Genomic DNA, 27,841 nt, shown 5'->3' with positions numbered 1-27,841 from the left:
TGTGATAAATTTGTCAATCAAGGATATCACAAGCTGTTAAATGCTTAAACACTGGCCTGAATGTATTTTCTTAATTTGTATACGTTTGTAAAAAAAAACAAAAACAAAAACAAAAAACTTTATTTTCCCACGTAAAATAAAAAAGCCCACAAAAAACTTTACAAATAACCATGTCCGTGGAGGAAGCTTTTAAATGAAGACATTAAAAAACAAACAAACAAACAAACAAAACAAACTTTATTTTAAAGCACAAACAGGGTGCCACAAAAGATTTGTCCAGTCCCTCAGTAATGAGAGAGAAACAGAGCATGTCAGACCTCAACACTCTTGTGACAGCCGCGCGAACTAAAATAGAAAGTGAAAGTGAAAGTCCAGTTGGTAAACATATTCGCGGAGGTCGTGTTCATGTGAGGATAACACAATAACTGATCAATTCAACGGGAGAACTTCGGACAGGATGGACAGGCGGACAGAAGATTCCGTTCATTGCAGTAAAACGGTATGAATGACTGATTACGCGCCTGAACACCAGCAGCAACACGATCATTTCAAGCTCTGTTGTAGTGATCTGCTCTAGGGTTCAGAATGGAACTGCATATTCAATATTGCCGATACTGAATACAAAATCCCAGAAACGACGCCTAACAGTAACAGAACGCTAGGTAATGAGTACGCTAGGTATTTAGTAGTTGTGTTACTTTTGTTTATTATTGCCAGTGCTTGTGTTTGACTTTTGTGAGCGCTGCGCGCGGAGAGCATCAGACACTTCAGTTTACATCTTCCTGTTTGGTTACTCTTCCTACACACAATAACTATGAACAGGGCCATAACTATCGACATGATCATCTTGATGCTGCTCTGTTGCACTCCATTACGCACCGCTCAAAATGTTTGACAAAAAGTTTTAAATGTTACATTTTTAGGCTAGTTTGCCTCGCTTGTCAATGTCAAAACGACTGAGATGGCCAATCAAATCAAAGAAGGCGGGTCTTACTGTTAACAGAAGACGAGTGTGGATACAGCGCGGTCAGATGTAAGCAGGGTGGGAGCGATGCCTCCCCGAAGCGTGTTACTGCGCCCCCGTCCCTCCTCCCCGCTGAACGCCGTCCAATTCGAAAGCGAAAGTGAAAGCGAAAAGCTTTCCCCCATTATTAAAATACATTAAAATCATAGTTAATGCATTGTGAACTACCATGAACAAACAACAATGAACAGCTGGATTTTATTAACTAACATTAACAAAGATTAATAAATAGTGTAACAAATGTGTTGCTCATTGTTAGTTTATGTTAGTTAATACATTAATTAATATTAACAAATGAGACATTATTGTAAAGTGTTACCAAAATATACTCTTTACACTATATGTTCAACGACCGACAGTAATATCCAATGATGCAATCTAGCCTGCTCAAATTTCTTCGCCATTTTGAGTTAAGCCTATTCTATCATTTGGTTGATTCATGTAATAAGACATGCAATAAGAGTGAATGTGTGCCTTTTATAAAATATATGCCTAATATAGTTTAAATTAATTACTTCATAACTACAATTAGACCTATAACTTATTTTACTGTTCTTATTTCTTTTTCTCTATTCCCTTAAATCCATTTTAATCCTTTAATTATTGAATTCCTTTAAATAAAAAGACCATGTTTACGGCCTTGAATATGAACATGAAAATTGTGAAAATAATTTTCTCTGCTGTCTGTCTCTCTCATACCTATGGATCACTTTGTTGTCATCAGCTTCATGACTAAACCATAGCCTCAGCCAGGGACAGCTCTAGGGTCAGTGGATATTCAGGGCTTTAGCCCAGACTTCTGTTGCCATCCTTTGATTTACTATTGGAATATTAACCATATACATTAAAATATCACTGGAGTCTGGAGACAAAACTAAAAAGGTCTTCCTAACTGTATCAGCCTCAGGCATGCCCAGAGTTTTTCTTGGCAATTAGAAAAGAACAAGAAGTTTGTCCCTTCTGCCTTTCTGTAGAAAGAGTGACCATTATTATATTATAATTCTCCAAGCAGCATTTTAACCCTCATGTTGTGTACGGGTCATTCTGACCCAGAAACTATTTTCCCGTACCCAAAAATGCTAGTTAATGTTATCGCATTGGACTAAAATTGACTGACTTTACTCACCCAGAGTCTAACAACTTCCCAAAAACGTTTTGATAATTTTTGTTATTTTTTTGTGGGGGGGTTTCTACATTATAACACTTGTGGTGTTTGACCTACAAAATTGCTTATAAATCTGTCATTATGCTACATTATTACTAAATATTGGATTCAATCTTTTTTTCAGCTTGTTTTCTTTCAATTAGGACAGGTTTTATATTTATTTTTGGATCTGATCGATCGTAGGCCTTATTTACCTGAACTTATGTACCTCAGTTTTTGAGTGAAAAAAGCGTTATTTGTGGATAATTTTGTCAGTTTTACAAAAAATATATAAAAAAAATTGCAGTTTGTCACACTAGTGTGCTTTAATGTTTAAGCAGGATTTTTTTTTAATGTTTTTATTTTGGTTTTTATTTATTACAAAATGGCACAAAGTCACACTTGTGGTGTTCTCGGTCAAAAATGACCAACCTGCAAAAAATAACTCATAAATCACATTTTATGCTATTTTATCACAGAATATTGGATTCAATCTTTTTGTCAACATGTTTTCTTTAAATTAGGACAGGTTTTGTATTTATTTTTGAAACTGATTGATCATAGGCCTCACTGATCTGAGCTTATATTGGTCAAAATTGACCGCCCATTGAAAATGAATGGGGGAGTCGAAAATCACAGAAACAGTTAGTGTCCAGGAGCGTGTTCATCATGTTCACATTCACATATATACATGTGGGCGAGCAAAAATAAAGGCCTCGGACTTCTGCAAGTGTGGATATGTGCGTACTCGTGCATCCACTCACACACACGTTCATATACTGCTAACAGTGATTGTAAATTAATTGCCTAAATTATTACATTGTTTGCTAACTGCATTCTTTAAATTGTGATGTTGACATGCATTCTCTGTAAAGCTGCTTTGAAATGATATGTATTGTGAAAAGCGCTATACAAATAAATGTGAATTGAATATACACAAACAAACCATTTTGAGTATTACAGGCTTTCTTTTGTACAGAGATGAACTTTATCCTCAGATCATTGAGGCTCAGATCAGTGAGGCCTACAGTCAATCAGTTTCAAAATTAAATACAAAACCTGTCCTAATTTAAAGAAAACAAGTTGACAAAAAGATTGAATCCAATATTTGGTGATAAGGTAGCATAACGAGAGATTTATAAGTTATTTTTCTGCAGGCCGGTCATTTTTGACAGAGTGTGATAGGGACAAGGGTTAAACTTTTAAGTTAGTGGTTAACTCTTTAAATAAGTCTGTCTAAAGAAAAGTAAAAGTAAACATAGTTGCTGGAATTACAAAAGTTTGAGAAGTTTACAATATTATGTTTTAAAGGGTTAGTTCACACAAAAATGAAAATTCATAAATTACTCACCCTCATGTCATTTCAAACCTAGACCTTCGTTCATCTTCAGAACACAAATTCAAAGTTCAAGGTCCAGAAAAGTAGTTAAAATAGTCAACAGGACTGCAGTGGTTCAACCATAATGTTATGAAGCGACGAGAATACTTTTTGTGTATTTTCTATGACTTTATTCAACAATCTCTTCTCTTTCCTGTCAGTCTTTTACACTGTTTACGTTGTAGACACAGTGCAGAGCTTCCAGATTCTACGTCAGAACACATCAATGGTTGACTTTTTAATGCTGTATTTATATTTTAATGCAGGTATCACAATACCTAATTTGCCAATAAATCAGTTTTATTGATTGCAATAAAGATGAAACTATTGCAAACGTTGGAACAAGAAACATGGTGTCTGTAATTGGGCACGCACACGTCTATGTGTTGATCAAAAACATTATATGTTCATCCTTCTGAGATTGCATTTACATTTGTAAAACTAAATCTTGCAAGATGTAGGAAAAACATTTGATAGAAAACACTTTTATTTAAAACACTTTTTTAAATTCAAGCTGTTAATTACCATTATAACCAGCAGATGGCAGCAGACGACCATTTATTGGCTCATATTAGCCATTTCCTGTAATATTTTCACTGTTTTGCTTTTGAATAAATATTGAACGTTATAAAATCACTAGGTTTAAAAGTACATTTTGTCACGGTAAAGTATGAAATACTCACAAAATGTGTGAAAACTGATGGTCAAATTGAATTTTGCTGAGGAGGAACACTGAGGGACGTGCCTTACGCCGTCTTAGATTTGAATAACTAAATTAATTCAAGGCCTGAATATTCAAGTGACTATATTCTGATTATAAACTAAGTATTACATCATTGCAGTGAATTTCTCATTTGCATCTACAGTTTACTGGCTCTAATGACAGGATTGCAAAAGTGTAGATCTCAATGAGCTCGCACTCAGTCTTGCCAGATTGGGTCAACAATTTCCAGATCAAAAGCTCTCTAAACCCGCCCAAAATATTCACTCACTGCAAAAAGAATGTGATAGAATTTTATTGTCATGACAACCAATGTTTTTATAAGGATCATTTACCTGCCAGGAGAACAATACAACAGGAAGATGGAGAAAAACATGGCAAATACAGTAAAAGAATATTAGCAAATATGACAAAAATGTTTAATTGTTTAACTACTAAGTATGTCAAATTTGCAAAAAGCAATCAAGAAATAAACAGATTTTAACCCTTAAAAACACCATAAGAGCAGAAAATGTGTAATTCATGTTCAAAAAATGAACTACAATAATAATGTGCTTACCTTTGTGTTTCGCTTTAAAGGGTTAATTCACACAAAAATGAAATTTCTGTCATCAATCACTCTCCCTCATGTCGTTCCACACCTGTAAGACCTTCGTTCATCTTCAGAACACAAATTAAGATATTTTTGATGAAATCCGAGAGACTTGTCCATAGACAGCAATATAATCAACACTTTCAAGGTCCAGAAAGGTACTAAAGACATCGTTAAAACAGTCTGACTGCAGTGGTTCAACCTTAATGTTATGAAGAGACGAGAATACTTTTTGTGCGCAAAAACAAAACAAAAATAATGACTTTATTCAACACTATCTAGTGATGGGCGATTTCAAATCACTGCTTCATGAAGCTTCGAAGCTTTACTTTTTTTTTGCTTCGAATCAGTGGTTCAGAGCACGTATCAAACTGCCAAAGTAACGTGATTTCAGTAAACGAGGCTTTGTTAGTCATTCAACTGTGCTCTCAGAGTTACTCTTATATTTACAAAGAGCCTTCGAGTCGTCTCACACGTTTTGAGAGGGTCACTCTCCCACTCAAAGTGATATCTTTGCTGTAGATATTACTTTTCATGATAAGATAATCGCAGCAGCTGTAATTGTATTTACAGTTATTTTTCTCTGTTATTTGTTCAGCTCTTTGAGAAAGACAACGTAACAAAACTTCAAGCCAATTCCAGAAAGCAGATTATGTAATTTACCTGGGTACCCAGATAGCATGGTCACATTGAAACAATGTTGAGTCAGTGTTGATGCGTCAACGCCAATTACATTGAATTAACGTTACAAAGTGATGTTGCTTTAGCATCACTCTTGCACCCTCAGTTAATGTTGAAGCAATGTTGAGATTTCAACCTCAAATCGATGGTAATATTGTTGATTCAACATTATAAAGTGATATTTTTTCAATGTCACTTTTGCACCCTCAGTTAATGTTTAAACAATGTTGAGATTTCAATAAAAATCAATGATAATATCATCATTAATATTATAATATTATAATAATATTATCATTAGTAATATTGTATGATCAATGTTAATGTGATGTTGATTTAACTGAAAAGTCAACATAAAGTAATGTTCTGAACAACATTAATATTTAAGCTACACTTCAATGGTATGTCAACAAATTTCTGACCATTTGCCAATTGCTAAACATGGAATATTCTAACTATATTTATAAAAGTGTTAAATTATGTATATTTAATCTATCTGTCAACACTTCAATAACACTATGGGAAGGTGTCCAATCTTTAATCAAGGTCATTAGGATCAATGGAAGGTTCCAGGCAGGTGTGTTGGAGCTAAACTCCTCATGAAGAGGAATAAACACCTCTGAACTATGGCCATTACATAAATGCCATTTCATTTTCTGTGAAACTACATTGCATTCAAGTAACAAGTTTATCTTGTATAATAAAAGAGCTTAAATTTCTTTAAAGCTGCAGATTTACTTTATGTAGACCTTAATCTGTTTAAATATCACAAAATAGCCATGTCATTCACTTTCTCAAACACAAGGTGCAGTTTTTTTGTTTTTGTTTTTTTTGATTCAGTGGGAACTGGCTAAACAAAATGGAGATTAGTTGCATTCCTCAAATTTAATACAGATTCAGGAATATGAATGATTACCTGATTAAGCAGTAATGAGGGAGCAGGAGATAAGGTACAGGACAGCATCAAGTCCCAGGTCAGGTGATAATCCTATCAACTACAACTCAATATATTATCAATGTCACATTTATCAAGAGGGTGCTTCTCCCTCTCTCTCTCTCTTTTAATTGTCCATCCTCATCTGCCTTAATTCCTATTAAAGGTGCCATAGAACTTCTTTTTAGATGTAATATAAGTCTAAGGTGTCCCCTGAATGTGTCTGTGAAGTTTCAGCTTAAAATACCCCATAGATTTTTTAAATTCATTTTTTAACTGCCTATTTTGGGGCATCATTAACTATGCATCGATATATAGGTTGTGAATGAAATTGTGTTTATGCATTATACAGACTGCAAGTGTTTAAAAATGAAAATAGCGACTGCTCTTGTCTCCGTGAATACAGTAAGAAACGATGGTAACTTTAACCACATTTAACAGTACATTAGCAACATGCTAACGAAACATTTATAAAGACAATTTACAAATATCACTAAAAATATCATGATATTATGGATCATGTCAGTTATTATCGCTCCATCTGCCATTTTTCGCTATTGTTCTTGCTTGCTTACCTAGTCTGATGATTCAGCTGTGCACAGATCCAGATGTTAATACTGGCTGCCCTTGTCTAATGCCTTGAACATGAGCTGGCATATGCAAATATTGGGGGCGTACATATTAATGATCCCGACTGTTACGTAACATTCGGTGTTATGTTGAGATTCGCCTGTTCTTCGGAGGTCATTTAAACAAATGAGATTTACACAAGGAGGAGGAAACAATGGAGTTTGAGACTCACTGTATGTCATTTCCATGTACTGAACTCTTGTTATTCAACTATGCCAAGATAAATTCAATTTTTAATTCTAGGGCACCTTTAAAGGAAAGAAGTCAAGGTACTCTGCAAGCATTGAGTAATAGATGCAATACATGGGCTATGTGAAAGTATGATATTCTTGCTCACGTTCATGTCACTTGCACTAATAAATAAACATATCCTAATAAATACTACTAAAGCAAGATGCATGCACTTTTTAAGAATTTAGAAAATGGATGGTTTATTCAAACACTTTAATATCTTTTTTAAATAAATATATCTCATTAGATTCAGTAACAATAAATCAAATGCAAATAACGAGCACAAACAAACAAACAAAAGAACATAGAAATAATAAGAAAGATGCACCATTGTTTGAAACCCAGAGAAATCAGGTGGTTCAACAAACAACACCACTGTATAAGATGCACCTGTGTTTTCTCTCTAATGTGGGGGAATTGATTGGACTACTGAGAAGTGCACATGCAAAACCAAAATTTACCAATCAGTGGCCAATTTCAAACTACAATAGATGTTTTTCAACCATTTTTCAATAGACTTGCTAAAATTATGACGGCCCACCCCAAACCAAGCCCCCAGTGGATTAGAGCAAATCGGGTAAAGTGGTTGAAAATGCGCATTATGAACCCCACTGATGGGGAAACACCCACTAGTGTTCTGCACAGATACACACCTGCATGATCTTCTGATCATCAACTACAACTTCAGTGTTAGTTCAATGTCACTGTCTCCACACATGTGTGCTGTCGACTTTCATCACAATTTCAATGCTGATCCTACACACTTTAAACATTGAAATGTCAATCTCAACCAAAATGATGGTTTGGATCAAAACTCAACATTGTATCAATGTTACCATGCTGTCTGGGTAACTTTACTCAGAGTAAGCAAATAACCTCAACTTTTGGTTCCAAAAATCTGAGGTAACTTTGAGGGTATGTAAGTAGACATAGCAACTTATTCCCTGAATATAAACTGCTCTGGAGCAGTTCATGTTCCATGGTTAGCTTGTTTCAGAGTTATCAGAAGGTCACCGTGATTTTGCCAAGTAAGACATTTTCCTGGATCAACATATTTTGTTGATTCTGGAACAACATTCCGGTCTGAAAATTTAGTCTTAACCCTATTCCTACTCCTAAACCTAATCCTACCCATAACTTATCCCTAAAATCAGAGGGGAAAGATAGGTGAATAACATTGACCTAAGCCTGGTTGCAAGCCTAAACTTGACATAAACTGTAAACTTGTCCCTCAAATCTGATTGGTTGATTGGAATGTTGTTCCAGGATCAACAAAGATGTCGATCCAGGAACATGTCTTACTTGGCAAGATCACGGTGACCCTTATCAGAAGCATGTGTGACCTATGATGAGGCTCCGGTGGGCATGACAGATTCCACGCAATATTATACTATTACTATACAGTAACTCCTGGTCCTCAGTTGAGAATGAGTTTGTGTGGTCACCGTTAACTTTATTTTAATTTCTCGCTCTGGGTTGACTGAACTTACTGCATACCTCGCATGGTTTGGGTGTTAATCAGCTGAGAGTTCAGGGAATATGTGACCATAATTTAACCTTGCTTTCTGGTATACTGCACTGGTCTTCATCTAGTTTCCTTTGTTTGTATCTAGTATTAATACACCCTGTGTTTCAATTGTTCTTGGTCGGCTCTTGTTAATGTACTGTTAGGTTTGCGTTTATCCTCTGTGTTCCTGTGATCTCCAGAGTATTTTGGAGAGTAAATAAAGTCTGTCAATTGAATCTCCTTCGTCTTCTTGAGTGCTGACCATCAAAACATATGCGTATATTATATACATATATTTTTTTTTGTCAGAAATGTGTTATTTATTGCTTATTATTTATAGTTTATCCTATGTATCCGCTTGTGTAGGGTCTTGGGGATGCTGGAAGTGGGGAAACACCCTGGACGGATGCCCATTCCATGGAATGGATCTAACTGACATGCAGATGAGCTAGTTTGTGTAGTTGGCTTGACAGAGATCAGTCAGGAGACATTTCAGAAATAATGATTGAAAACATTTCATAAATAACTGTTATATTATTCTAAAAAAAAAAAAAAAAAAAAAAAAATGACAGCGAAATACTGTGTTGGAAGGCTAATAGAGACGTGAGATGAGAGTATTAGTCCAAGGCTTCAGAGATGGTGGTTAGTACTTGAGATACAGGGACTATTTGTGAAAAGATTATATAGTAAGTCTAAATATTAATACAACTTAGGGACTTTTAAATCAGTGGATCTTGTTAAAAACTACATACAGTGGCCATTCTGTTGGAACATCCATGTGCTGCATCATGGTGAACGGTGGCTTTACAAGACTACTGAACATACCCAGATAGCAAATTGACATAGAATCAATGTAGAATTGATGTTTCCCATGGCATCAAAACAACGCTGATCTCAGACATTGTCCCAGCAAACTTTTTGCTAACTGAAGGCACATTGAACCAACGTCAGACGCGCCATTCTAAATGAACGGAAAAGTGATCCAGTTGGTTTGCTTACCTTTTGTTAAAACAATGCTGATTCCAGTTAGGTGAAATTACGCCATAGAATCAACACATTTTCAACATAAAGTCAATCTTGTTTGATTACTTCACTGAAATTTACTCAACTTCACTGTCAATTTCTGCTGGGTAAACGGCATTTTTAAATTTAACACAATTTAAACGAAGAATAGATCTAATTGGTTTGCTTACCTTACTTTGAAATGACATTGATTTCAGTTGGGTAAAACAACATTACACAATCAACACATTTTCTACTTGTTTTTAAAATCTCAAATACTTAAATGGATAAATCAGCCTATATGTAATAATTTATTAAACACATTGTTTAATGTGTTTGTAGAGGCTTGACAGTGCATGCTGGAAGGCCAGCCAAGAGAGCATTACAATAGTCCAGTCTGGATAGAACAAGAGCATGGACAAGAATTTGTGTGGAATGCTCTGATAGGAAGGGTCTGATCTTCCTAATGTTGTACAAGGCAAATCTGCAGGATCGGGCCGTTGTAGCGATATGATCTGTGAAGCTTAAACGATCATCCATCACCACTCCAAGGTTCCTGGCTGTCCTGGAAGGAGTTATGGTTCATGAACCAAGTTGAACGGAGAGGTTATGATGAATGTATGCTTGTATTATAGAGCTGTCTCTGTAATATTTAGGACACATCACTGCCCTACTGACTACCATTTGCAACTGTCTTGATAACGTTGGGTATGTAAAATCTTTGAATAGACTCCCATGAGTGCAGAATCGTGACGAATGTTGATCTCGAGTGATGTAAAAATCACATGAATTCCGACATGACTGTTCACACTGCGGTCGCATTACAAAACATCTGACCTGTATCGGATTTAAAAAGCGTGCGTTTTGACAGCAAAACGCGTCCTCAACGTGTGATTTTATCGCAAGTCTGAACCTTTTGGCTCGCCATACAAAATGCACGTATTCTACGCCTATTTTTGTTATGATAAACCCACGTCAAAAACATGCGTTTTCGGTGACTCCAAAGCACATGCTGAGAACGCACGTTTTTATAGAAAATCACACGTCAATGACGCATGTTTTTGCGTATCAACGTTCCGGCGTGCGTTTTCCGTTATCCCAAAGCATGCGTTAAGAACGTGCATTTTTATGGCAAATCACACGCCGAGGACGCACGGTTTGCTGTCGCTTTTGACGCGTCAGACCAGGCGTATGTGAATACTTTGGCTTGCCATACTTGTTCTTATTGGCCAGGCACTCTTGTGATGTCATGTTCTGTGTAGCACAGGGTTTATTTACATCTGCTGTGCGCTTTCATGTCATATTTTGTGTGAACACGTAGTCTGTGAGTGTGCTCACTGGCTGTGTGTTCTTGTTATGTTTTGTGTGAAAACGCAGCTTATGAGTTTTTTGTTTTCATTTTGATGATTATAGCTTGCTGATCATCAAAATCAAAAAAATCAGTATCTCAAACTATTAGAATATTTAATTTCAAGTTCTATTAAATTACCTTTCTCAGGGTATAAATACTGGGTTTAGGTCAGTAATACCAACAGCAGTCATGGGAAAGTCTGCTGACTTGACAGTTGTCCAGAAGATGATCATCAAGACCCTCTACAATGAGGGTAAGCCACAGAGGGTCACTGCTTAAAGAGCTGTTCGCAGAGTGCTGTGCCAAAGCATAATCATGGAAAGTTGACTGGAAGAAAAAAAGGTGTACAAGTGAAAGGAATGACTGCAGGCTTGAGAAGATTGTCAGGTGAAGCTGATTTATGAACTTAGGAGAGCTTCAGAAGGAGTGGACTGAAGCTGGAGTCAGAGCATCAAGAGCCACGCACACAGACGTCTTCAGGAAATGGGCTACAACTGTCACATTCCACGTACCAGGACACTGCTGAACCAAAGACAATTTCAGAAGACTCGTAACTGGGCTAAGGAGAAAAAGAACTGGACTGTTGCTTAGTGGTCCAAAGTCCAGAACAATAAGAGCCTGCCGTTTCAGCATGCACAGCATTCCTGAGATGACAGTTTCTGATAATGCTTAGGTGTTTTGTAAGTTCATGACCAGGGTTAGGCACCTTATCACACATCTTCTAATGGGTTGGCCAAATAAGCAGTGCAGACCTTAAAGGACCTTTTGAGAAAAAGTTCAGGTGATACTCTTGAATCCACATGTACTAGATGTGGCCCGAATCTGTGCCTACAATATGTTGCTGTCTGGGTGTGTTGGTAGGCATACGCCAAAAACAACAACAACAACAACCGCAACATGGTTGGGTTTACAATACAGATGTTGTCTGTATTGTTGTCATGTAGCCACCACACTTGACTACTACTTCTTCTGAGGTAGTGGCAGAACCGTAGGAGGCTGGTGTGAGCGGCTTTATTCTGTGCTGTCGTCTGCCCCAGTTTCAAAACGTCTCCATTTTATTGTCATTTTCTGCTCGTCTGACACTTTGCAACAACACAACCTTGTTTCTGCAGCAACTTTCAGCATGCTTCCTATAACAATGTCTGACATTTACATTTTACATGGAGTGAGAAATTCTCAAACCATGCAAAATCCGATCAGAGCAGTCAGACTGAAACGGATTTCCAGAAATGCAATTCGAATAGGATTTCAAACCACATATGAATGTAGCTTGAAATAGCATTTCATGTGACATGTTGCCATTCACTTATGCTAAATCTGATTGGATTTTAATCAGATGTGCACAAAAATCAGATTTGGACTGACAGTCTGAACGAGGCTTCCAGATGGTGGACCTGCACCCTGAGACAACCACAATGCAGCCCTGAATATCAGCGAAGATGAGACCTAGGCACAGATCCCCTGTGATGACATTGTTGACACGACAGCCATCGGCCAGATCCTTGTGGTCTAATGGTTAGAGAGTTGGACTTGTAACCCAGAAGGTCATGGGTTCAAGTCTTAGTACCGGCAGTGTTTGTCCACTAGGATGGGTAAAATGCAGAGCACAAATTGTCAACACGTCAAGTCACTTTCTGCTTTCACTACCTGGTGATGTACCCCAATATTCAAGAAGGAGCTGGATGAAATATTTTGAATGATATCAATCCACAATCTGATGCAGCCTGGAATCATAAATCATACCATATTTGTTCATTTGCCAGAGGAGAACTGCCCCAATGACTGAGCCTGGTTTCTCCCAAGGTTTTTCCCCATTCTGTCAACTGATGGAGTCTGAGTTCCTCGCCACTGTCGCCTCTGTCTTGCTTTGTTGGGGACACTTAAAGGGTTAGTTCACCCCAAAATAAAAATGATGTCATTACTCCCCCTCATGTTGTTCCAAACTCGTAAGACTTTTATTCATCTTCAGAACACAAATGAAGATCTTTTTGATGAAATCTGAGAGAAATCAGTTGAAATTGGAGAAATCAGAGAAATGTACAGTGCCGCTTGAAAGTTTGTGAACCCCTTGCAGAATCTGTGAAAATGTTAACAAAATCAGAGAGATCATACAAAATGCATGTTATTTTTATTTAGTACTGTACTGATTAAGATATTTTACATAAAATATGTTTACATATAGCCCACAAGACAAAAAAAATAGCTGAATTTATTAAAATAACCCCGTTCAAAAGTTTGTGAACCATTGATTTCTTAATACTGTGTGTGGTTACCTGGATGATCTATGACTCTTTTTTGTTTTGTGATGGTTGTTCACGAGTCCCTTGTTTGTTAGTTAAACTAGCCAATGTTCTTCAGAAAATCCTCCTGGTCCCCCCCCCCCCCCCAGGGCTCTTAATGAAACTTTTGAATTGAAATATCTAGGTAAATTGTACTTAATTTGTCTTCTGGGAAACATGAAAATATTTTCTATTGCTTCCGAAGAGCAGTACTAAACTAAAAGAAACTGATATTTTAACAAAATAAGAAAAATTTGGACGTCTTCATCCCTTTCAAAAGTTTTAACCCTGAATTATCAAGTTATTCTGAACTAAAGCTACAAAGCTACATCATCATAAAGCTAGCATATACTTCAATGATCATCAGTTGTATTTCTAAATGTCATGTCAATGTCAACAGTATTTTTATATTTTTCAGAACAAGAGAAGACATATCCAGAGAATAAGGAGTCCCTCGCGGTACACTCGCCTCTATCGGCCAAGATTTGAACATTTTCGTTCTCGGTAAGAATATGTCAAAAATCAAGGTTAAAGCTGAATGCACGTCTGGGAATCTGCAAACTCTTGAAATAAAATGTTGTCAACAACATTTAAACGATAGTTCACCAAAAAATGAAAATTCTGTCATCATTTACTCACCCTCAGGTTGTTCCAAATCTGTATAAATTTCTTTGTTCTGTTGAACACAAAAGAAGATATTTTGAAGAATGTGGGAAACTGAACAGTTTTGGGGCCCCATTGACTTCCATAGTATTTTTTTTTTTTTTCTACTATGGAAATCAATGGTGCCCCAAAGCTGCCTGGTTACAAACTTTCTTCAAAATATCTTCCTTTGTGTTCAACAGAACAAAGAAATTTATACAGATTTGGACCAACTTGAGGGTGAGTAAATGATGACAGAATTTTCATTTTTGGCTGAACTATCCCTTTAAGATGAAGCAGTGTGCACTACTTCTCTTATTTGATGTACTTGTTGGTCAAAGTTACCATAGAAAACCAGTGTATAGTGCTTATACAGAGTAATACACTCTATTAATGAATAAATCTGAATTTGAATCTGGCCAAAAATGATTTTAGATTGTAAGGATGCCAATTTGACCCCTAATTTAATCCACTTATTTCAGTTAAGTAGGTACATTTATTGGGGCTTTTTTATTAAAACAGCTGCTCAAATATATTTAATGTATTTAATATATAATGATTTTGAGTGGTTGTAAAAGGGGTGGTGGGGGGGGGTGTGAAATAACATAACAGTTTTCTGGTTTGTGACTATCATTTGATCACAGATAACAGTCTTACGACCATTTCTCATTTTCTTAGCTTCAGGTTTTTCAGGACTACGGAGGAGCGTATTTTACATCGTCCAAATTTTGCACTGAGGTACCAGAGGTATCACAGAGGTCCGTGGCCCAGCCTGCAGCTGAGCCGAAAGCCCAGAGCCTCTTCTCCTTCCAGACAGAAGTTCAATAAAGGCCTGGAGAAGAGTTCGTTCACAACACTTAGAAAACACATCCAACCCAGCACCACAGGTTAGCTGCATTGTGTGTATCTGTATGTTCACGTATTTGTTGCAAATTTTGGTTCAACTGAATTTTGTATAAAGGTCATGTATGGCCTTGGATCCATCTTCAAACTAGATGATAGTGGTAGTGTCAGTTTATGTACTTCAGTGTCACTATAGTAAAATTCTTCATGAGATATAACATTTTGCATTTTACAGAATTTCTCAAAGCTCTAGCCCCTGAAAATATTTTGGTGCATTATAAATGAGAGGGCAGGAAGAATGCAAATTTTGCTATAAAGATACAATATGTGTTTTTTTGTCAGTGGCGTGTGGTTAGACTCGTCAAACTCTTCAGAGAATATTGAAGATTCAAAAATTATGAATGGTTATTAAATTTATGGTTTAAAATTTTTAATGTTTTAAATTTTAAATGGTAATAAAAAGCGTAACATCATTCCTGTCAGAAAATTGGTCTGTGAGCCAATAAGAACTGCTCATAATGAACGCTGTAGATTTATGGTACTGCATGCACCTTCAAGTCAAGTCTTTATTTCAATAGTGCTTCATCCAATACAGATTGTTTCAAAGCAGTTTTACAGGGCTTAACAGGAAAATAATGATTCAAAGTTCTATTCTGCTGTAAAAAGAAAATAGTGTCCTTGTTCAGTTGAAGTCAGTTCAGTGTTGATTCAGTTCTGTTCAATTACAGTGTAAAGATCAAATAGGAAATGAGTTCAATTCAGCTGTATAAAGCAGCTCTGCAGAAAACAGTAATGTGATCATCCAGCTCAGTTCAGTTTTCAACCAATTTTGTAGTGCAGTCAAGTCAATTATACTGATGAATTTTACAAAATATTCTAAAAGTTATTTTTTAATAGTAGCAAAATCCACCCAGATGCATCCGTTATTTGCACTGTGCAGAGGAACAGAGAATGGACTGTAATGTGATATTAGTTTGATCCCTCAAATGGTGTTCATGTGAAAAGATTAATATTTGGCTTTGTTGTTAGATGAACTCAGAAACCAAGACCAAAGGCAGATCAAGTTTTATTTTAATAACAAACAAAATACAAAACTCAAAAACCTAGAAAACAAAACAACAATGAATGCACAAGAACCAACAAGATACTAGGGGTGTCGCAGTGAAGGAATTTTAAATATATATATAAAAATGATAAAATAAGCTATATAAATAAGTTTTACAATGTGGTCAGCTGCCACAAAGATGAAGTAGATTCAAAAACAAAATGGGCTTTAATAATAATCCAAACACTGAATGAATAACGCAAACCACACAATGCATAAACGAGAACAGACCAAGAACAACTGAAACACATAAACCTGACAATATGCTCAACAGTTAGATCTGATCCTCGAATCTGACTGGATGAGAGAATAGACTGCTGCTATTTCACCAGTACCAGTACTGCTTATCTCTGCGTGTTCAAGACAGACTGTCATTCAGTATAGGTTACATTAGACCACTAGGTGGCGGCAAGGACTGTCTTTGAGTGAGTCATTAAAGGTGACCTATTATGCACCTTTTTACAAGATGTAATATAAGTCTCAGGTGTCCCCAATGTGCCTGGGAAGTTTCAGCTCAAAATACTCCATTGATTTTTTTTTTTATTTATTATTATACCATGTTTTAACTGCCTATTTTTGGGTGGGAGAAAAAAAATGTGCTGATTTGGTACAGTATATGTGCATTTAAAGGCAAATGAGCTCGTGCTCCCCTCCCCCAAGCTCGCGATTCCAATACACTGAGGCATAAACAATACAGGAGAAGCTCACACAACAAATATAACTCTCAAAATGGATCATTACAAACTGTTTGTGATGCAGCACATGCCGTGGCCATGTCAGGGCACACAGGAAATTCAGGAGCAGTCAGAGATACCTTGGGAGGAGCTGTAGATGTGTGTGCAGATCCAAACACATAAGATGGCAACTGGAATTACAGGAAGCCTAGCTGATGGCGGTAGGACCTCTGGGATCACTGAACTTTAGTGCACTGGGACCACGGGGATCCCAGCCAGATCGCCAGTCTTGAACACCTTGGCAATGCTCTTGTTACTAGGGATGCGGCAGCCATGACGGCTGGAGACTCTAGCGTGGCGGTTATGATGGCCAAGACCTGTAATGGGCCAGGCTCTGCGGCCTGCCGATCTAGAGGTGTATAATTTGCCTGCTGTGGATGTGTTGGAAGAGATGTGAAAAATGCAAACAAAGCAGTTTATTAGAAGTTCCCAAACACATTCCTGGAGCCTCTCCAACACTGCATGTTTTCCAGATCATCAGCTCATTAGTCCAGACTCCAAGACCTGAAATGGGTGTGTCAGACAAAGAAGACATGCAAAATGTGCAGTGCTGGGGAGGCTCCAGGAATGTGTTTGGAAACCCCTGATATATCGGATTTGCTACATAGTATCATAAATGTGATTAGGTTCTATGCCATCATTAGTAGTTTAGTTCCACAGTTTGGGACAGACTGTATTCATATCAACAACAAACTGTAGCAGAGCTCACATGACCTCTGGGGAGCACCTTTTCTAATAGACTTGCAGTTCACTGGTGTGAATCCTAGTGTTGTAATACTCGAGACCGGTCATAAGACCATTTTTTGAAAGTCTTGGTCTTGACACACATTGGTCTTGGTCTCAACTTGGTCTTGGTTTAGGTGGTCTTGACTACAACGCTAGTGAATCCACTCGTGAAAACCACTCAAATGAACCAAACCTTGAAGACTAATGGACCTGGGTTCGCTCCAAACACTGCCTAGTGTAAAAGCACCTTTTGAAGTAGAGTCTCTTTATTTTGCTATCCTAACTATGCATGATTTTATGACATGATTTATATTTGCATTTTATTATTTGCATTGCGCATTGTTTTCTGTTATGTGTAGCTACTGTTTGGAGATGTGACTAGGAGATCCAAACTCAAGCTTTGAGTGTAATTCATAATCATAATCCATTTAACATGCATAAGGTCAGAACAATCCAGATAACGATAAAGGTCCAAGGCACAGGCAAACAGGGAAATCCAAGGGGACAGGCAGAGAATCAAGACCATGACACAGAAACCAGAGATAGTGTCCCGAAATGCAGTGCAACTTCCCAAAGTATGACAAAACACACAAGGCTTAAATAGGGGAACACAAACGATAAAAATCACACACAGGTGGCAGAAATCAGCACACAATGAGTCCAGGCAATGGTTCATGGGAAATGCAGCTCATGATACGTTAAAGGAGACAGGAGGAGTGCCCTCTGGTGGCTATCACCGGCACAGGCATGACATTTCCCCTGCTGTGCAACTACAATATGTCAGAACAGATAGGTGGCTCATGCTATATCAACTAGATTTAAAGGGAACCCCTGGTATTAAGACTTATCGCTACGGCTTAATATAATGTAAATGATGTCTCTTACTGAAATGTAGTGGAAAACCCGTGAAAGATTTACGTTATTTAAAAAATCCACATCGTTTCATACATATTTTGGAAAATGGGGGGCGCCATTTTGTTTAGGTGCACAGTGCGTTCTATGTCGATGACGTCAAATGGTTGAGCTGCTGACACTGCGCTGCTGCTATTTTTACCACAACACAACCTAGAGTATAATATACAATGCTACACTGTACAGCTTTTGGTTGTAATTTTCAGTCGAAGGGCAACAAGAGAAGTGATGTAAGTCTTCACTGCTTTACTAGCGATAAGAGGAGAAAAGAATGGGAAGTTGTGATAAATGTGGACGAGAATAAAACTTCCCAAAGAACCGCATCTTTGTATTCTTCACTTTAGCCCTGATTACTGAGGCTTTTTATCTGTATGTTTTGGTCCAACGGTAATCTAGTAACGCATACAGGTCTTAATATCTGTGGGGTTCCTTTTAAAATTTGAGTCAGAGCGCAACATTAGTGAGGATGAAAACATCGAAGCTGTGCAATGTCTCTGTGGCTATTCAAACTGTTGAATGATTGATGTGTAAAAATCGTCTGATATGTCACCTGAATGCATTACACACAGTTAAACATGCTGAGAAGATGCTGCTGTTTTATGCGATCACAGATATCCCATGCATCATGACACACATGAGTTTTGAGGCGGTCTGTCTCAATCGAGATGTGTTATAGGCTGCCCACGACAGGCGCGGCGTTTGGTTAAAGCATACACTTACATGCACAGGCAACTGTAAGCTCTTTCAGCTGTAGTCTACTAAAAGCCTCAAAGTCATCAGGGCTAAAGTGAAGAGAACAAAGACGCAGTTAGGAAGTTTTATTCTTCCATATTCTTCCCATTCTTTTCTCCTCTTCTTATCGCTAGTAAAGCAGTGAAGACTTACATCACTTCTCTTGTTGCCCGTCGCCTGAAAATTACAGCCAAAAGCCACACAATGTGGCATCGTATATTATATTCCGAGTTGTGTTGCGGTAAAAATAGCAATAGGACAGTGTCAGTAGAGCAGTGAGTGCAACCATTTGACGTCATCGACATAAAACGCACTGTGCACCTAAACAAAATGGCACCCCCCATTGTCCAAAATATGTATAAAATGATGTGGATTTTTTAAATAAAGTAAATCTTGCATGGGTTTTCTACTATTTCAGTAAGACATGATTTACATTATATTAAGCCACACAAGTCTTAATACCAGGGGTTCCCTTTAATCTAATTTCTGTTAATATTGTTGATAGTGTTGTGTGCATGATTTTTTTTTTAATCACAAATATGGGTAATTCAAACTGAATAATGAAATATTTTTTTAAAAATATATTTAAAATTTCCTTTTCATTCTCCTGCCTTAAGGTAACATTGAAATTAAAATTCTGCATCCTGTTTATAACCTCAATTAAAATGAAAGAATTCTGAATAAAGCACAAGTCTGGCATGTACATTTGTGTGGGTGTGTGCAAAAGTTTTGTGCATGTGCATGCAGACGTGCATGTCTGTTTCTGAGTTGGCTAAAAATCATATGTGGCATGTTGAGAAGATTTTCCTCCCCCTCCATCTCACACAGTTATGTGCCTGATGACTCACTGCTTTTGTGTGTATGTGTTGCTTAAAAGTGAGATATAATGAGAGAGAATGTGCTTGTGTGTGTGTATGTGTGTGTGTGTGTCAGAGAGCTGAAGGTGTTCTTGTGTGTATGTGTGAGTAGAGAGAGAGAGAGAGAGAGAGAGAAAGAAAGAAAGAGATTGGCCATGTTTATATGCATTTAAGCTTCCAGGCACACCACCATTAAATAACAAAAAGGCCCAAACGTTGTGAGGCAAATTTTTCAAAATGACACCACACAGATTTTCTTAAAGAAACCTCTCTCTTTTTCCTATCTTTTTCCTCTTTTTCTCGCCCTTTCCTTTTTATAGACATTCCTCGGCCATCCTCTGGAGATAGACCATCATTGTCATTCACAGAAAGAAACCAGAGAGTAAGAGACAAGAAAAAACTCCTTGCATTATTTCATTATGATCACACTTAAAGAAATGTTTACAAGTTAAACTCTAACAAAATATGTGATGTATATATATATTGAATATGATTGACAAGAGTGTTGACACTTCCAGTGGTTTAACCTCAATGGTATGAAGTCAAGTCAAGTCACCTTTATTTATATTAGCACTTTTTACAATGCAGATTGTGTCAAAGCAGCTTTACAGTGATAACTGGTACATTATTTTGGCTGCACAGCAACTCTTAAAGAATAGTGTCAATGCAGGCAGATCAAAGCATTGTTGAATAAATGTCAAGAATACTGTTCAATATCAAATGTCAAGTCAAATGAAGTGACACGTGTGCTTTGTTTGCACAAAAACTTTTAAAAAAAAATTACCACTTTATTTACACAATATTAATCTCCGACATGTTCAGGAGAGTAGCACGACACGTAAGTGTTTGTGTTGACGTGAGAGCAGACGTTGTTACGTGAACGCACATTGGAGATTAATCTTTTGTAAATAAAGAGGTAAATTATGTTTATTTTTTGTGCAATCAAAGCATGGCATCTCTTCATAACACTGAGGTTAAACCACTGGAGTCACGTGGATTTCTTTAATGACGTCTTTACTGCATTTCTGCAGCTTGAAAGTGTCATTTGCGTTGACTGTCAGTGGAGGGACAGAAATCTCTCAGACTTAATTAAAAACATCTTTGTTTGTGTTCCAAAGATGAACGAAAGTTTTACAGGTTTGGAACGACATGAGGGAGAGTAAATGATGACAGAATTTTCATTATTGGGCGAACTAACCCTTTAAGCAACATGTTAACAACGTCTTAAAACATGCTAGCAATGTGGAGAAACGTTAGGAATGTACTAAACATATTACAACATATTACAAGATGCAAGTAACATGCTAAAACTTGCTAGTAAAGTTCTAACAATAGCTGTGTCTCATTTCGAAGGCTGCGTCCTCCGGAGGACGCATTTGTCAACCGCATATGTCATCACGGCGGTCTCATTTAAGAAAAGTAACCGTTAGATTGCAAATTAAGAAATGACAGTATTTTACACCTCACGAGGAATAAGAGTCAATTTTATTATGGTTACTTTTCTTAAATAAGACATCATCGATGACATATGCAGCCTACAAATGCGACCTCCGGAGGATGCAAGACCAAGACCAAGACCGGTCTCGAGCACTACAACACTACTGTGCAGAGTTATAGCTTCTGTCGTGAGTGTCTGTAAACATATAACTTTAAAATTGATTACAACTGTAAAAACATTACTATAAACATATTTTCCAATTCTTGTTACAAATTGTAACATATACATGACACTAAAATCAATGCTTTGGAATTAAGGTTCGATGATGTCTTTACTTGTGACCTCTGCAGGTGTCACAGAAGGCCAGCAAGAGAGATGCTGCAGCTCGAAACAGAGCCATACAGAAGAAACAAGAGCAGATCGAGGAGGTAAACTGTGTGTGTGTGTGTGTTTGTGACATATCAGGACACAAATGTGTATAATGACACGGGTATGACATAGGTTTTACAAGGAAAGGGTGACTTATGAGGACATTACCCATGTCCCCATTTTTCAAAAGGCTTATAAATCATACAGAATGAGTTTTTGTGAGAAAGTACAAATGTGCAGTTTCCTGTGATGGGTAGGTTTAGGTGTTGGGTTGGTGTAGGTTGGTGTGTGTGTGTGTGGTCCAGGTATTGCCGATGTTGTAGGAACCAAATGTCATTGTGGAGACAAAAAAATTTGTTAAAAAATTAAATAAGGATGTAATGTAAAAATGCATAATGGTTTCTGAGAGGATTGTGTTTAAGTGTGCGGTTATGGTTAGGGGATAGACTATACCGTTTGTACAGTATAAAAATGAAACGAAGGATTAGTTTCAACATTTTACCACTCAAAATACGTGAAGCACATGTTATTCTTGTATTTCAGTACCTGATATGGTTAATGTCACCATTCGGTTATTAACAAAAGATCTGTACCATTTATAACCTTATAACATTATATAACCAAACTCACGGCTGCATTTTCAGCAAACCCCTGCTGTGTGAACGGAACCGCGATGGAAAACAAGTTGTCTGTTACATCACACAGTGCGGGAGAGACACTCGTGTTCACTGCGGGTTTAGTCTGCATCGAGCCCCACAGACCGTGTTTCAAGCAGTGTCATTCGTTCACAAGTATTTTGTGTGGAATGAGCACAAGTCAAGTATTAAGCTTATGGCAGTCTATCATTCTTAGACACAGCCCACGAGTCTTTTATCTGGAGTCCGAGTCAAGTCTGAAGTCTTTATCACTGGAGTCTGAGTCATTTAAAAATAAAAATAAAAATCTCATAATCAAATCCTATTTTTTATATACATATAATACGAAAAGATTGATAAAACGTAGTGCGAGGTTTAAAGTGTAGGGGTTTTTTGTTCATATTTTAACAGGCTGGCGATCCAAAAGAGCCATGCAGCTACACCACAGTATAATAGCTGTGTGAGTTTATGTGACGAACCTTTGTGGATGCGATGTCTCATACAATTTGATGATGTTGTTCAGGTGTCTTTAAAGGTGCCCAAGAATGCTTTTTCACAAGATGCAATATAAGTCTAAGGTGTCCCCTGAATGTGTCTGTGAAGTTTCAGCTCAAAATACCCCATATATTTTTTTTAATTAATTTTTTTAACTGCCTATTTTGGGGCATCATTAACAATGCACTGATTTAGGCAGCGCCGCCCCTTTAAATCACGTGCTCCCTGCCACACAAGCTGTCGACTATATTACAGCACATTTACAAAGTTCACACAGCTAATATAACCCTCAAATGGATCTTTACAAGATGTTAGTCATGCATGCTGTATGCATGCTTCGGATCATGTGAGTAAAGTATTTATTTGGATGTTAAAGTTTTATTCTGAGTGAATGTGAGGCTGTGCTCCGTGGCTAACGGCTAATGCTACTCTGTTGGAGAGATTTATAAAGAATGAAGTTGTGTTTATGAATTATACAGACTGCAAGTGTTTAATAATGAAAATAGCGACGGCTCTTGTCTCCGTGAATACAGTAAGAAACAATGGTAACTTTAACCACATTTAACAGTACATTAGCAACATGCTAACGAAACATTTAGAAAGACAATTTACAAATATCACTAAAAATATCATGATATCATGGATCATGTCAGTTATTATTGCTTCATCTGCCATTTTTCGCTGTTGTTCTTGCTTACCTAGTCTGATGATTCAGCTGTGCACAGATCCAGACGTTAATACTGGCTGCCCTTGTGAAATGCCTTGAACATGGGCTGGCATATGCAAATATTGGGGGCGTACATATTAATGATCCCGACTGTTACGTCACAGTCAGTGTTATGTTGAGATTCGCCTGTTCTTCGGAGGTCTTTTAAACAAATGAGATTTACATAAGAAGGAGGAAACAATGGAGTTTGAGACTCACTGTATGTCATTTCCATGTACTGAACTCTTGTTATTCAACTATGCCGAGGTAAATTCAACTTTTGAATCTAGGGCACCTTTAATTGTTTTCCCGCATTCTGTGGATCTAGCCGATCTGACATGATAATAAACGCAAACGAAAGAACATATGGCACGGTGGCATGTTTCATGGGACATTTCGAAGTTTACGCGCAATTACACGAACATACGTAATCAAATTCTGTGACAAGAGTCTGATCTACCACGACAGATAGGGAAATATATGTGATGCAGATAGTGTAAACCATTCAAATTCAACAAAAGTTCTTAAGGGTAAAAGACTTGAGTCGTTTTTAAAATATTCACGAGTCTTTTGTGCCGAGTCGAGTCTGAAGTCTGTTAAAATGCGACTCGAGTCCGAGTCACTAACTCTCTGCAGCCCACAACGGGAATATAAACACTGATAAAAACATTTTTCTAGATTTATTTCTTGCTAGTACACCAATAATGCAGACGATCATTTAACCGTGAAAGGCAGAAACTGTGATCACATTATTATATGATTAATTTTGCAGCACTGGTCACTCTGCTAGTCTGCTTGTCCATTCTGTGACACAGACAATGTTCAATAATCTACAGAAAAGGAGCAAAACACTGCCAACAAAAACAAACTCTGTCAGGGAGGAGTTTCAGCAGATGCACCATAGACTAGAATGTAAAATGAATGTGGACACAATGTAGAGAAGGTTCACCGGCTGCCTGGTGAGTGAGGCCGGGGGCGTGAGCGAGAAACGGAATCTCCGGAGTGGATTTGGAGCAGCAGAGTGATTGGAGTACAAGTGCTGTGAGCATGGATTGAACTGCACTCTCCTCCACTCCGCTCATCTACAGTACTGCCTGCTAGAGAGGCTCCTCAGCCCAAAAGGGAAAAGGGCAGTGACTCGGGCCACGGAGCCTGTCATGCATTCTAGCTATTGTATAAAGTCATCTGCATATTATATGCATAGCTACGGGAAATTCACAGCATCACATGCAGCAGAAATAGTATGCGTAGTGCTATTTCGAAAATAGCCTGTATTTTGAGACCTTTTGGTAAGTTTGTGTCTTCAGTGAACTACACGAGTTAAATCTAGCTCTATTATATGGTGTTTTCATTGCAATCATAGTCATTCATTCTATTTTCACGAAACTGCACAGCAGAGCTCATGATGCGATGACTCAGATACATGCGGAATGATAATTTAACCCCCCGGCGCACACACAGAGACACACCATCTCTATGGTTACCACGGATGAGGCAGTAGGTGCTATTTTGAAGTGATCCGGTAATAGCTAGCAGCTCAAACACACACAGTTACCTATAGTTACTACAAGACTGCAGTAATGATTTGAAGTTCTTTGATCACAGATGCCTGCTTCTCCACCAATCCACAAATAATAACTGATTTAGCATGAGTGAAATGATCATATTTCTCTTAGCAATATAGAAATTCACATTAATTGGCATTGGTTATTTTATGTAACCTTGTATGCAATGCGTTTATGTAACCCTGATCAAGGCAAATCTGAGGCAAATCCACATATAAATAATCTGATCAAAAAAATAAACAAGATTTTTATATTTTAAGTAAAATGCTGCTTGCCTGAGCAAAATGTCTTTGTTGTATGAAGCGAACATAGCTGAATAGAATTAAAGCTGCAAGCAGCGATGAAAGGCCCTCGCACCCGTGCCACCGCCACCTGGTGGGCAATATGCATTTAAGTAAGCCTATATAAATATAGGAGGATAATGTCAGTCATTTGTATTTGCCACACTTCCTGCTACCAGCTGGTGGTGCTATGACTATAACTAAATTTTGGCATGTAGACGTCTTCACAGCAGGACTCTTATCAAACATGTGAAGTCTGAGGCAGATTGGACATGCTGGAGTTACAACAACTTCCACAGTCAGCCAAACTTCCTTTCCGCCATTTTGATTTTCTTTGAAATCGTACTCTTTCTAAATACTCCTAGACCGTTGGTCCAATTTTCACCAAAATTAAATCAAACCCTGCTGGCAAAAAGTTATGGATTTCGTGTTGACAGACAAAACCGTTTTCGAATACCACAGTCGTATACTGAGTGTCATTGTCACCTCACTTTGACTATACCACATTAATTTGGTCACAGCGCCACCTATTGGTCGAAAGTGATAAACCAGTAAATCTTTATTATTGACTGTATTTGTGATTTTTCTCAGCTCTTTTGCCTAAAATGATCTTAATGTATGCAATTTGTTTATTTGTCCTTATTTTATTACTGACCGTCTTTTTTTGTAAATGTAGATTTCAATAAAACCTCCCTGTGCTGTGTGTAAGCTAATACAAATGATTTGTATGGCAGTATATGGCAGTTTTCCTCATGGTATCAAAAGTGGTCGATATTTTTCGATATTTTTTAAATGATCGTATCGAAGTTGGAAATTCCAGTATCGTGACAACACTACTTTAAAGTACCATGTAAATACCATGGTACTGATATGTTAAACTACTAAATTGAAAGAGGGTAGCCTATACTAACTTTATAAAATAGTTAATTACATATACAATTGTTTAAAATGTGCATGTTGAGTGCATTTTATTTATATAGCACCTTTCACTTTTTTAAACATCTTTATAGAAAAATAATGCAATAATGTCACAAATTCTGTAAGGTCAGTTTACCCCTTAATGTGTAAGGGTCATTTAGTCAGGATGGTGACTACTTTGTCAAACTGCTAATTAGTTTAGAAATTGCCGAACAATATGAAAATATGTCAGGCTAGGGTAAGGGTTGTATATGTTTATATAATTACGGTACATTTTTACAGTAAAGTGTTGTGTGTGTGTGTGTGTGTGTGTGTGTTTACATTCATCAATAGAAGTGTATTTTTGGTTATGTGTGGTTGCAGGTTCTAGTGTTATTGTTAACTCTTTCTCTGCCACTGATGGAATTTTCCAGCAGTAGGGGGCACTATTACACATCTTCTGAAAGAGTACACAATCTCTGAATCAAAACACAGGTGAAAAAAAGCAGAAATAAGTGATAAAGGCATTGCTTATGCACATGTTATAGTCTTAGACAAAAACACAATTTTCTCAGCTTTTTGTTAATTTTTTTTTTTTTAATGGAACACCCATATTCAAGTGTTGATATTTATTTATTTATTTATTTTTAAAGCAGAGGCTCTGGTTCTTTCGATATATTGCATGTTTAGATATTCATACATCAAAATATTCTGGGGGCCATGAAAGTTTTGTGAAAATGACAAAAATGCTAGCGGTGTCTGACAAAGATTATTATTTTTTTTTTAAAATGCTGGCTGGGAAATTTATTAGTTTAATTTAATTTAGTATAATGTTCTGGATAATCAATGTTGATAATCCATACAGGTGTACCGGCAGGACTGTGATACATTTGGCATGGTTGTGAAGATGTTGGTGGCCAAGGATCCATCATTGGAGAAGTCAATTCAGCCATCTCTGCGTGAAAACTTGAGGGACATTGGCACGCGTTGCATCAAGGCCATGGAGCAGTTCATCCATGAGTACGATTCTCCAGAGCTAGACACTCCAACATCCACCTCTCAAATGCATTCCATCAAGTGAAGACTGCAAACACAAGACTGAATGCAGCTACTTAGTTACTAACTTCTTACTCACCCTAACCATTCAACTTTATAAGCTAAACCCAATGTGAACCAAGAGTTATGTTTTCTGCCTGTATATTGTTTGCAAACTGTAACTATAAGATCTGTACCATGTCGAGAAACAAGTTTAAAATATTGGTGGAAGTCAGAGTAAAGAATAATGAATTTAGTTGTACATAAATCATCATGTGAATTGTTAGTTTGGTATTAAGCTAGCTGTTGTGTCTTGATTTTTTTTTTTTTTTACTTGATAAAAATAAAATTTATGTCTACATATAAAAATTATTGTCTGCAGGATTGTAATACAATTT

General features: G+C 37.2%; 1 protein-coding gene across 1 annotated transcript; it reads left to right on the top strand.

The window, feature by feature from the left end:
- Positions 1–332: 332 nt before the first annotated feature.
- Positions 333–27,812, top strand: LOC125280581 (periphilin-1). The gene is made up of 6 exons (XM_048211223.1): positions 333–499; positions 13,890–13,975; positions 14,792–15,000; positions 20,343–20,404; positions 21,811–21,888; positions 27,274–27,812. Exons 1-6 carry the CDS (start codon positions 458–460, stop codon positions 27,487–27,489), a joined length of 693 nt encoding a protein of 230 aa, XP_048067180.1. The 5' UTR covers positions 333–457; the 3' UTR covers positions 27,490–27,812.
- The last annotated feature ends 29 nt before the right edge of the window (positions 27,813–27,841 follow it).

The sequence above is a fragment of the Megalobrama amblycephala genome, linkage group LG12, assembly GCF_018812025.1.
Source record: "Megalobrama amblycephala isolate DHTTF-2021 linkage group LG12, ASM1881202v1, whole genome shotgun sequence".
NCBI classification, from domain to species: Eukaryota; Metazoa; Chordata; class Actinopteri; order Cypriniformes; family Xenocyprididae; genus Megalobrama; species Megalobrama amblycephala.
This window is presented reverse-complemented; position numbering and strand designations above follow the sequence as displayed.